General features: G+C 41.1%; 1 protein-coding gene and 1 long non-coding RNA gene across 5 annotated transcripts in view; one reads left to right on the top strand and one right to left on the bottom strand.

Annotated features, from left to right (window-relative positions):
• Positions 1–12,601, top strand: part of ADGRG2 (adhesion G protein-coupled receptor G2) — a 133,798-nt gene that overhangs the window by 100,671 nt on the left and 20,526 nt on the right. For all 4 annotated transcript variants that reach the window (XM_077145080.1, XM_077145079.1, XM_077145082.1 and 1 more), the window contains 4 exons: positions 4,862–4,901; positions 5,411–5,448; positions 6,985–7,079; positions 7,628–7,694. In XM_077145080.1, the coding sequence (XP_077001195.1) occupies positions 4,862–4,901; positions 5,411–5,448; positions 6,985–7,079; positions 7,628–7,694 (240 nt within the window). The remainder of the gene's footprint in view (positions 1–4,861; positions 4,902–5,410; positions 5,449–6,984; positions 7,080–7,627; positions 7,695–12,601) is intronic.
• The window catches only part of LOC143670346 (uncharacterized), a 56,536-nt gene that overhangs the window by 3,641 nt on the left and 40,294 nt on the right, over positions 1–12,601 (bottom strand). The gene's annotated exons all lie outside the window — the stretch shown is intronic.

Below are 12,601 nucleotides of genomic sequence, written 5' to 3' on the forward strand. Positions count from 1 at the left end.
GTTTTTGGTACTGGAAAGTGGGATGTGGCTATTGCAAATATCTAAAAATGTGGAAACAGCTCTGGAAATGGGTAGTGGCTAGAAGAATTGTGTGGGCTCAAAAAAATGAGTGAGACTTCTGAAATGGACTGTGCAGATATAGAACATTATCCTTATTACAGAAGGTACTAGTAGGCGCATTGATCTGCATCCTAGCTGGTTCTTCTATTTATAAATCATTTATTTTCTGCTTCACTCTATTACTTCTCTTCTGTTTTTCCTCAAATGATGTTTTAGGGTATTTCTTCTAACTTCTTAAGGTAGGGGGTCTATATCACTAAATTATTTATTTTATTTAATATAACTATTTTTCACAGTTTAAGGCTAATAATTTTCCTGGGAATAGTGGTTTAGCTTTGGGGCTTTGGCAATTTTTAATGTATCCCACTATTATTTTTTTCCATAATGTGCATTTAAAAAATTTGTGCCAAGTTTATTTAGCGGCCTTTCCCCTCATAATTTTCAGTTCCTAGATTATATTTTCTGGTTGTCACTATTTAATGGTTTTATTTCCTTTTGAATAGGTAATATTTGCTATCCCTTTCAAATTTTTTAGATATTCCTCCATCTTATTATATGAACCATTTGATTGCCAAGTCCATGAGCTCTTTAAAGATAGATTTTCTTTTTTGCTGGTATTTTCAAATATGCACTTGTTGAATAATTGTGGAATTCATTCTACTTTTTTTTTTTTTTTTGAGAAAGCAGTAAGGATTTTTATTGTGGAAATAAGTAAGAGACACGAGCGTAATAGATGATAAATAAGTTAAGTAGGCCTGAGATGGAGTCCTGCATGCTAAGCCTATATCCTCAAACCAAAATTTAGCTAAGTGCTCCTGCCCCCAGAGCCTAAAACATAAGAACAACCAATCATAACTTGCCAGCTCCCTTTTTCTTCTGGAGTTTAGGTTCCTTTAAGTCAAGGCTAAGCCAAATAAGGAAAACTATCCTGCACCAATCAATAAAATGATTTTAAAACTAGCTTGCTCTGCCTATATAGTCTTTGCTCTTTCTCTCACTCTACAGAGCTCCCCTTCATTTTATGGATTGGATATTGTGTAATTCATTAATAAAGTGTGAGATACAAAAAAAAATGAGTGAGAGTATAGAGAAAGTTTGTCTTGTCTTAGAGAATGTACATAATTCATCACGAACAGAATGTTGGTAGAAATAAAGATGTTAAAGGTACTTCTGGTGAAATATTAGACGGAAATGATGACTGTCATTGGAAATTGGAATAAAAGGTGATCTTTGTTATAAAATAGCAGAGAACCTGGCTAGATTGTGTTTTGATGTTGGAGGAAAGGCAGAACTTGAAAGTGATGAGCTTGAATATTTAACTGAGACTTTCAAGCTAAGTGTAGAAGGTGCAGCCCAGTTTCTCCTTGTAGCTTATAGTGAAATAGAGAAGAAAGAGATAAATGAAAGGTTGAACTGTTAAGTACAAGGAAACCAGCGATTCATAATTTGGAAAATTCTCCCCCTATCCAAATAGTGTGCTCCGAAACTAGGGCCAGAAGTGCCTCTACCAGGAACCTCCCTGAGCTCTTGGGAAGTGAGTCCCCAGGGGACAGGGCTCCATGTGAGGGTTTCACTGAACAACCCTTTGGTAAAGAGGGAGTGGTTGAGCATGGATCCAGCTAGCCATTCAGATGAAGTCAGGAATGGAAATACAGTTGTCCAGGAAGGATCTGTGGAAGGTTCTGTTGTCTGATGGCTTGGACCTGCTTGAACTGCATGCAAAGGTTACAAATTTTTTTGTAAAATTTGTATGAACAGAACCACTGACAGCCTGGGCAGGAAGGGACAGAGAAGGGGTGAATTGAAGGAAGAATAACCATGGAAGCTGAGGTCTGGACCCCACAGATCTCCTCAGGCCAGGAAAGAAGGCCCATCATGTGTATGGAAAGGGCCGGTCTGTCTCAGAGCTTGTAGGTGGGCAGGCCTTGTGCCCCCTTGTTCAGGGTGGCCTCTGCGCAAGCACTTGGAAAGGGTGGGGCTGCTGCTCCATCAGGCCCAGAGGACAGAGCATCTAGCCACAGATGGCTCTCAGACCTTGACATTTAATGAAGTTTGCCCTGCTGGGTTTTGAACTTGTTTGTGTGCCATGACCCCTGTTTTCCTTCCTGCTTCTTTCTTTTGGGATGGAGATGTTTATCCTGTGTCTGTCCCTGCATTGAATATTGGAAGCAGGTAACTTGTTTTCTTTAAAACCTTACAGACCCATCAGACAGGAATTTTGTCCTAGTACATACCATACCCATAACCGATTTTGATGATACTTTGTACTTATCATTGTTCTTAAATGGTTTAAAGCTTAAGGGATGTTCTGATGTAATGAATGCATTTTGTACATCGGAAGGACCTGTCTTTTTAGAAACTTTTAAAATATTTTTACTGATATATATTATAAATTCACATACTGTGTAATCATCCAAAGTGTATAATCAATGGTTCATAATATCATAAAGCTGCATCACAATCGATTTTTTTCTTTTTAAAAACTTTTAAAATATTTTTATTGATATGTATTATAAATTCACATACTGTGTAATCATCCAAAGTGTATAATCAATGGTTTATAATATCATCATAAAGCTGCATCACAATTGATTTTTTTTTCTTTTTTTGTGAAAAATAACATATATACAAAAAAGCAATAAACTTCAAAGCACAGCACCGCAGTTGGTCGTAGAACAGATTTCAGAGTTTGGTATGGGTTACAGTTCCACAATTGTAGGTTTTTACTTCTAGCTGCTCTAAGATACTATAGACTAAAATATCAATATAAGAATTCAGCACTCATGCTCATTTGTTAAACCCGACCGTCTCTGTATAACTCCACCATCACCTCTGATCTTTCTCCCACCCTTTACGGGTATTTGGGCTATGCCCATTCTAACTTTTTCATGTGGGAAGGGGCTGTCGATGATATGAGATGGGAGATGGAACTAGTTAATATTCTGGAGAGGCTGGGCCCTCTGGGACCTGTCTTTTTATGCTACTGAGGGCAGACTCTTGGGAATTGAATGATGTTTTCCACAAAGTGCACATTCAGGTCTGAGCCCCTGGTTCTGTGGTGTGAACCCATTTGTTAATAGGACTTTTGAAGATGTTTTTAGTGATAGTGTGCCCAAACTGAATGAGAGTGGGCCTCATTACAACATGGCTGAAGTCTTACAAGCAAAGGATATTGAACACAGAGAGAAGCCACTGGAGAAGCAAGAAGCTGGAAGTCAACAGAACCCGGAAGAGAAAGGAGAAGATGTCCCCATGTGCATTGGTATGGGACAGAAAAGCCAAGGAGCCCTGAAGATTGCCGGCCAGCCAGAGGTACTGATCCTGGGAAAAAGCAAGCCTTCTAGCTCTGAAATGGCAAGCCAATGAATTCCTGTTGTTAAGCCAACCCTTTGTATGGTATTTGTTTTAGCAGCCAGGAAACTAAGATGGTTACAGTTCACACTGTTGAGCACCTACTATGTGCTGGACTATGGGGGAGAAACCCAAGTCTCTGAGATGGAAAATTGAGTCTAGAGCAGTGGTTCTCCGCCCTGGTGGCATATTAGAATCACCTGTGGAAGCTTTTAAAAATTGTACTGCCCAAGCACACTCCATAAAAATTAAGTCAGAATTTGGGGAGTGAGAGCCAGGCATTGGTACTTTTAGTGGTTCCATTATGAAGTCAAGTTTGAGAACCAGGAGTTAAGATTCTATTGGGAAAGACTCAGGACACAAACATAACAATACAGAATGATCCCTACCATGAAGAGGGCGTGTATAGGGTACCAAAGGATGGTCTAAGTGTCTGAGTACAGAGCAGGCGGAGCGGCCATACCTGACCGGAGGGGGCAGGGAAACCTTCAGAAGGAAGGCAGCCTCTGAGCCCAGTTCGAGAGAAATGGCAACTGTTATCTTGAGAAGCTAGCTGACTACTGCAAATTCCTTCCCCTCATCCCTCCAGACTTTCCCTGAAGCTGCCTAGAATCATTGTCCATCCCTTAGAGCAGGTTTTCTTAACCTCAGCCCTATTGACTTTGGGGCTGAATAATTCTTTGTTGGGGGTGGGGGTGCACTGTGGGATGTTTAGCAGCATTCCTGGCCTCTGCTTAGGTCCCAGTAGCATACACCACACCCTAATGGTGAAAATTAAAAAATGTCTCCAGTCATTGTCACATGTCGCGAGGAGGGGTAGTGTCACCTCTCCTTGAGAACCACTGACATAGAATGAATTTCTGTTAATCAGATTTCTTCCAACCTAACTTCATGCAAAGCTCTGCTACCCAGATGAAATTAAAATGTTGATGGAGTGGGACTGTGAGGAGAGGAGTAGGACATCGTTAATGGGGAATTGTGGGGAGGGCGGGAGGGCAGAGCTGGAGAGTGGTAGAGAGGGCAGGCTGGGTCAGTTGGAGAGGAAATGAGGAAATGAGGAAGAAATCAGAGGCACAGGGTCTCCTGGGTGGGTGGTTTGCAGCTGCTCAGAAATTTTGCCTAGGGCCAGCTCTTCTGGCCCTCTGCCGGAGGAAGCTGCCTTGGGATTGATTGCAGTAGCCTAATGAATAACAAGATTGTTCAATCCTAATTTATATCTTGCTCTTGGTTAGAACTGATAGGGCTTCTGCCTGGTTAGTTTCCCTTGTTGCATGAATAATTTATTTCTTTCCCATAGGAATCTCTTATTATCCCCAGTGTTTCTTCGAAGTGAATGTTGTACGCAATAAATACCATGTGCTTAATTTAGTTACTAAAAATCTAACTTTTTTTAAATTTAACATCTCTAACAGTCTCAATGTCAATTTCTTTCCATTTTTTTTTTTAACAGACGATCAGTGCTCAACAAAACCCTGCAAGACCTAAGTGAGGTAATCATAGTACATCCTGTGCCTTGTTAATAATTATTGTTATAATTTAGGGGAAAGAGTGGAGTTCTGCATTCCTTGGGATATATGTGTTCAAATCCCCCCAAAGCTGTCATGCAGCAGACTGAATAGACTAGTTCTGTTATTTCAGAAATCAGAACTAGAGTCAATGGGTAGATATTAGGACGAAGGAGATCAGTGTTCAGACCAAATGTTACTTGAAATAAGAGCTCCAGGAGAATGAGCTCCCTTGTGTGAAAGTTAGCTCCCTGTCACTGGAGGTATCCAAGCAAATCCTGTGAGGCCTGAGTAGCTTTGGTGATACATCAGAAATCTGGTGGGAAGGTGCACTGGATGATCCCCAGGGATTCTTATTCTAAGATTCTGTGATGCTGTGATTTGTCCTGGGTTGTCTTATCTGAGATTTCTAACTGTCAAAGTAACTTATATATATATATATATTATATAAACATATATATATAATATATATATATATTGTTTGTTTGTTTCAGACTTATTTTATAATGTGTGCTACAGCAGAGGCCCAAAGGTCAGTTATTTTTAATACCTAAAAAAATCATTATCCTTTCATGAGAAATAAAGAATTGAGGAATCTTAATTAAGTTGCAAATTCGAAGGTAGTTGTCCAAAATAAACACATATGAATGGCAATCCCATTAATGACAATTGCTCCTGCAAATAGAAGAGTGCTTTATTAACAGTATAACAGTTTGTGAATTGGGCAACACCAGGTTAAAGGAGGTGTTCCAAAGCGTTCAGGGGGCATTGGGAATTTTTAGTCCCAAAACAAAAGGGAAAATTGTGGTTGTCAGGTGACTTCTATTTTAGTGGTTTGTTGGAACACAGAGGCAGCAGGAATCTTGTTCAAAGCTGATTGATCAGAGCTTAGGTTTCTTTTACTCCTCCTATTTCTTGTAAGCTTCATTTTGTAACCCAGGGCTGAAAGTCAATTTAGAGTTTCTTTCACAGGATTTATATGTTTTTATTTCTCTAAACACTCACCTTCCCATTTCTTTGTGAGGGTGATATTGGGCCATTTGCCTCTGGTTCTACGAGGTTTTAGGGTCATCAGTGTCCTCAATTTCAAGGGCCACCAATATAATCCTGAAATGGCTCCTGGTGAGCCAAGGGTGGGGGGTGGGGGGGGCCAGACAGGGAGGAAGGAGAGAGAGGGAAGGAAATGGTCGAAAAGAAAGAAAAAAGAAGAAACTCAAGAGTCCTTGAAGGGGAGAAGAAGGGTGTGTCCAACAACTATTTGGAGTTACACATATTCTTTTAGGTTGTGTCCTTTGGCTGTCCTGGCTGCAAACACCAAGGGTTTAACTGGCAATAATCTCACCACCATATCCATGAGAGTTCCAAGAAAGTAAAAGCCCTAAAAAGTAGCAGTTTCTATTCATCAGACCATTCATTGGTGCAAATAATGGCACGTCTTCCATGAATTTGTAGATTGAATCTCTAATCACTATACGTATTTGGTTCATTTCACTTCCCTTCTCTTGGTTAGTTTCTTAGTGTTTCATTGCAACATTACCTCTTTTTTTTTTTTTTTTTCTTCACCTAAACCAGGGCTAAAATAGAAACAAAGAATGTCTTAAACTCCTAGCAGGGTCATTGGTCCCGTTATCTGATAATCTAGATTGAATTGCCAGAGATTTGGGATTTAAAACACTTCAAGGTCCATCTCTGCTGGTATGTGAAAGGGCCCCCTTGGTGGAAATTCAGATGCCCGCAGAGACCAGGCAAGTAACCAGGCAGGGAAAGACTCTGAAGGTCAAGGTGTACCCCTGCCTGTTCCAGTGTGTGGGCAGGCAAAACAAAGCAGCAGCCTCATGTGGTCAGGGTCTCCAGGCTGCAGTCTTTGATTGTAAACCTCTCTAAATGTCTTAGTATAAAGGCTTTCTGGTAAAGTTTAGACCATGGCAGGCGAATATTGACGTGCGTATCAGGATGACGTTGCCAGTTCATGGTATCAATGAGTCCTTTCCTCACTTTAGGTTTGAAAAAACAACTGAAAATCTGTATGTCAGTTTCCAATTTAGTGACATTGTGGTTCTCTTTCCAGCACTTTAAATTGCACATTCACAATAAAACTGAATAAGACAATGAACGTATGTAACATAATGGATACTGTGAAAAATGCAAAGATTCGACCAATGGGTAAGCTATGTCTGTCTTTATTGCTGCGTTCATTACATGTGTGACTTTTGAGGTATTTTTTTTAATTGAAAATAGAATTAATAAATGTACATAGGTTACAGTTTTCTGTTTTGGCTCCTTTGTCCTTCGGCAATTTTTAGAGAGCTGGAGAAAGTTATGTTTCCCACTTTCTAATAAAGTTTCAGTCTATTGTGTTTGAGAACTTGATCCAAAGCCATATTGAGAGGGAGAACTCTGGAGAGTTCGCTGGGTTGCTAGTAGAATATATTTCCTTCTCAATTTCTCTTAGGAGTGATTGATATCAGGAGTGATTGATATCAAGTGCATAGAACCAGAAAAGAAAATCTTTATTCAATAAACATTTTTGAGCACTTGCTGCTTATATGTAATCTCCAATATAATGGCATCCAGTTTATCAGCTGTTTCAGACAAATATCCTTTCGGATGCAGTCGTCCTAAGAGCTGTGATACCTGATGGGTCTCAGCTTCTACTTTGCCTTGTTCCTGACCATACATTTCTTTTTTCCTCTGCTTTTTGTCTCCCCCAGAACAATGCTGCTGTTCTCTCAGGACGCCCTGCCCTTCCTCCCCAGAAGAGTTAGGAAAACTGCAGTGGTAAGTACCAAACATGCTGGCCCTTTTCCTAAAACACGAACATTTCATCACCATGCTGGCTAAGAATCTTTGGAATTTCAGAAGGGCTTTCAACTTGAGGGAAGAAGCACAGTTTTCTGTTTTTGAAGTTCCATTTGGGCCATTGCCTTGAACCAGTAGTTCTCAAACTTGGCTATACGTTGAAATCATCAGGTAGCTTTAAACAAATTCCCCACAGCCTCAGCAATAGAATATGCTGTCGAACTTTTAAATTTTTTGCCAGTCTAGTAGATGAGAAATGACATCTGCTTTGTTTTGCTCTTCATTTATCTTATTAACAGTGAGTTCGAACATTTTTTTTCATATATCTGAGGGCCGTCTTGGTATCTTTGTGAATTGTCTGTTCATGTCTTTTTCCCAGTTTTCTACTGAGTTTTTTTTTTTGTTTTTTTTTGTTTTTTGTTTTTTTTTACATGGGCAGGCACCGGGAATCGAACCCGGGTCCTCTGGCATGGCAGGCAAGCATTCTTGCCTGCTGAGCCACCGTGGCCCGCCCTCTACTGAGTTTTTTATGTGGAATATGTTGCAGATATTTTCTCCCAGTTTGTCAGCTGTCTTTTGACTTTGTGATTTTTTTTTTTTTTGGTTATTCAAAATTTTTAAGACGTTTATGTAGTTAAATATTTCAGTCTTTTCTTTTAATGTCTCTAGATTTCGAGGCGTTTAGAAAACCTTTCCCTACACCCAGGTTTTAGAGGAATTCACCCGTGTTTTTTTTAGTACCTATGTGTTTTCCTTTTTTACATTTAGATCCGTTTGGTGTTTATTCTTATGTATGGTATGAGGATGGATGTAAATTTATCTTTTTCCAAATGCCTACCCAGTGTTCTTAGCACCATTTATTAAAAAGCCCATCTTTTTCCTGGGGACTTGAGATGCCACCTCTGCCATATACCAAATTTTGAGATGTATATGGGTCTCATTCTGGACTTTAGCTATTAACATTTGGGGAAGCTGGGTAAGGAGTATATAGGAACTCTGCTATTTTTGTGATGTTTCTGTAAGTCTAAAATTAGTCCAAAGTAAAATGCTAAAAAATACTGATTCTCAATCTCTACCCTCAGAGGTTCTGATTTAATTGGTTTGAAAAATGACTCCTCCTAGGAGTCTCTAATGTGCTCCTGTACTTGAGAATCACTATCTTAAACTGATTGACTCAATGGCATGAATTGGGAGGTGGATGATGCAAAACAGTGAATGACTCCGAAGGACGTGTATGAAGTGATAACAGTATATGAAAGCAAATGAATAAAAATCTTCACAGGGGCTCATAATGATTGTCCTGGCCCCCTGGCCTTATGGATGATCTTTGTTTTTCATTTTGTGGCATTTTCTCTATTTTCCTACAATCAGATCAAAATTGTATTTGGAAAAAAAGGCATGCATTTTTTAAAAAATTGTTTTATTGTTTATTATTATGATCATTCTGTTCTACATATATAATCAGTAATTCATAATGTCATCACATAGTTGCATATTCATCATCATGATCATTTCTTAGAACATTTGCATCAATTCAGAAAAAGAAATAAAAAGACAACAAAAAAAACTCATACATACCATACCCCTCACCCCTCCCTTTCATTGATCACTAGCATTTCAATCTAAATTTATTTTAACACTTGTTCCCCCTATTATTTATTTTTATTCCATTTGTTTTACTCATTTGTTGATAAGGTAGATAAAAGGAGCATCAGACACAAGGTTTTCAAAATCACACAGTCACGTTGTAAAAGCTGTATCATTATATAATCATCTTCAAGAAACATGGCTACTGGAACACAGCTCTACATTTTCAGGCAGTTCCCTCCAGCCTCTCCATTACATCTTGAATAACAAGATGATATCTACTTGATGCATAAGAATGACCTCCAGGATAACCTCTCGACTCTGTTTGGATTCTCTCAGCCATTGACACTTTATTTTGTCTCATTTCACTCTTCCCCCTTTTGGTCGAGAAGGTTTTCTCAATCCCTTGATGCTGTCTCAGCTCATTCTGGGATTTCTGTCCCACGTTACCAGGAAGGTCCACACCCCTGGGAGTCACGTCCCACGTAGACAGGGGGAAGGTGGTGAGTTCGCTTGTTGTGTTGGCTGGAGAGAAGGGCCACATCTGAGCAACAAAAGAGGTTCTCTTAGGGGTGATTCTTAGGCCTAATTTTAAGTAGGCTTGACCTATCCTTTGTGGGGTTAAGTTTCATATGAATAAACCCCAAGATTGGAGGCTCGGCCTATTGCTTTGGCTGTTCCCACTGCCTGTGAGAATATCAAGAATTCTCCACTTGGGGAAGTTGAATTTTCCCCCTTTCTCACCATTTGCCCAAGGGGACTTTGCAAATACTTTTTTATTCACTGTTCAAATCACTCTGGGATTTATTGGGGCATCACTCTGGACAAACCCACAAAATCTTAAGGCATGCATTTTTTAATATGAAGCTTCTCATATGGGAAAGAAATCTCAGTGCAGCCTGTCTGCCCTGCACTAACATGCCCCATTAAGCTGAAGATAAAATTTCTGGAAGCATCAGGATTTGATCTAGAGACCATGGTCTTTTGAGGCAGCTACTGACCTCTGCTGGCTGTCCATTCAGAGAACTGTTAGAAAGCTGAAGCCCCACATAGAAGGGGGGGAGGGGGAGGGGGAGGGGCGTCAGGGCATGAGGGGGCAGGCAGAGTCTAAACTCAGGTAGCCCTGTGTCTAGCTAGGACTCTATTATTAACTAGCTGCATCTGGGTGCGAGAAGAGGCGCTTCTTTACCGTTTGAAGTCTGTTCCTCTTCTGTAAAATGAGAAGGTGGATTAGATCAGAACATCTCAAATGCTGCTGTGCATATCAGTTGCTGAGGATTTTGCTAAAAGACAGTGTAGGTCATGGGCAGGGCCTGAAATTCTGCATTTCTAACAGGCTCCAGGTGAAACTAATGCTTCTATTTCATGGCCCTCCATTGAGTGGTCAAGGTTTAGATCACAGAGCACAGTGGAGCACAGTGGAGCACAGTGGAGCACAATGGAGCGCAGCCCTGGCTGCACGTTGAAATCACCTGGGGAGTTTTTAAAAGCACAGATGCCGGGCGGGCCATGGTGGCTCAACAGGCAGGAATGCTTGCCTGCGTATGCCAGAGGACCCGGGTTCAATTCCAGTGCCTGCCCATGTTTTTTAAAAAAAAAGCACAGATGCCTGAGTCCCGCCCTCAGAGATTCTCACGGCATTGATCTGGGGCAGCCTGGGCTTTGGGATTTTTTTTTTTTTAACTCCCAGATGATTCTAATGTGGAGCCAAGTTTGCGAACCATTGGGCCAGCATTAGAGGATCACTCAGGGTCCTTTTTAATACACTGATTCTTAATATTGGCTGTGCATTAGAAACACCCGGGCACTTTTTAAAAATTCAGCTGGGTCAAAGTAGCCTTCTGTGGGTTGGAAAATGCTCTGTATTTCCATCTGGGTGGTGATTATATAGATGTAAACAGAAATAAAAATTCATAGAGCTCTAAATGTAAGATTAGGACACTTTACTGTATGTAGGCTGTACCTCAGTAAAGAAGCAAATACTGATGCCAGCGCCCCATCCCCAGAGATTTGCATTCTACTCGTTTGGAGAGAGAGGGCCCAGGCATCTTAAAGTGTTCCAGGGGTTTTGAATGCGCGACTGGAGTTGAGCGCCACTGTTCTGCTACTTCTACTTCGTGTACACCTCACACAGTGGAGGGAGGGATGGCTTGACTAGGACCCAGTGGCGAGAGCAATACACAGTAACACCCTCCTGGCTGAACCCAGGAAATGGGACCCTTGTGTTGGGGTGTGGGGTGGAATTTGGCTGCTGTGGAAAATATAAGGAAGTTTAATTTACACTTTGCAAAGCAACTTTACCACAACTTGGCCAGATGGGTTGCCACAATATACAATTAAGAGTGCGGAGGGTTGGAGAAGTTGGATGAATGGCCCAGAGAAGTAGTGAGAGCTGGTGCCCAAGCCAAGCCTTCTCAGTTCATTACCTTTCTGACCGTCTGATGTCACTTTGTCCACACTGCTGCCCGGTACCTCAGGGGGTACAGGGAGGCCTACAGCCAGGTTCTAGCCAAATTGGACAGAGCCAGCATTTCTTTTTATGAATGTGACTTGCCTTAGGCCCCTCAGCCTAATATTCTCCCATCCTCTTACCCAAGAGAGGCCCTAAGAACATACTCTCATTTGTGTTCCTAGTCTCCATCTAAGACTGGCTCCATCAGAGGCTTCCCTGGATAATAATTTGTCGCCAACTCTAGTTGCTTCCCCCTACCCAAGACTGGTGATCTTGTGCCAGATGGTGGATATCTTCTTAACCTTTTCAACCTTTGGTTCCATGTTTAAAAAATATACATGCCTTGGCACTGCACTTTCCCTGCTCCCCAAGACCAACTGAATCAGACACTGAGGAGTAGGCCATGGAAGTGTGTCTCATTTTAGAAAATCCTCTGGGTAATTTCCATGACCAGCCAAGGTTGAGAACCACTGGCCCAAACAACGTTGAGGGTGGAACTGATTTATAAGCTGGGGACCACCCCTTTGGCCCCAGCTTGATTCATGTTTTCATTTGCCAAACATTTCTTGGTCACTGATCTTGTACCGCTTACTACTTGGCCAGGTTATAGCAAATAAAAACTAACGGGTTCCTAGTATATGGAAACATGGGGCATTTCCCAGCTCCCCTCCTACAGGAGCCCATGGAAGTGTTACAGGGTGCCCTCAGTTGGGTGATAAGTGATCAGTCAGGTACGAACAGCAGTATACTAGTGAACCAGAGCTGGGAATTCATAACGGCATCTCCTTGCTAATTTCTCTCACAGGGAGTAGGTAGGTGGCAGAAGTGATGGGGTAGGGGGCCAGTG

This window comes from Tamandua tetradactyla, chromosome X, assembly GCF_023851605.1.
Source record: "Tamandua tetradactyla isolate mTamTet1 chromosome X, mTamTet1.pri, whole genome shotgun sequence".
Classification (NCBI taxonomy): domain Eukaryota; kingdom Metazoa; phylum Chordata; class Mammalia; order Pilosa; family Myrmecophagidae; genus Tamandua; species Tamandua tetradactyla.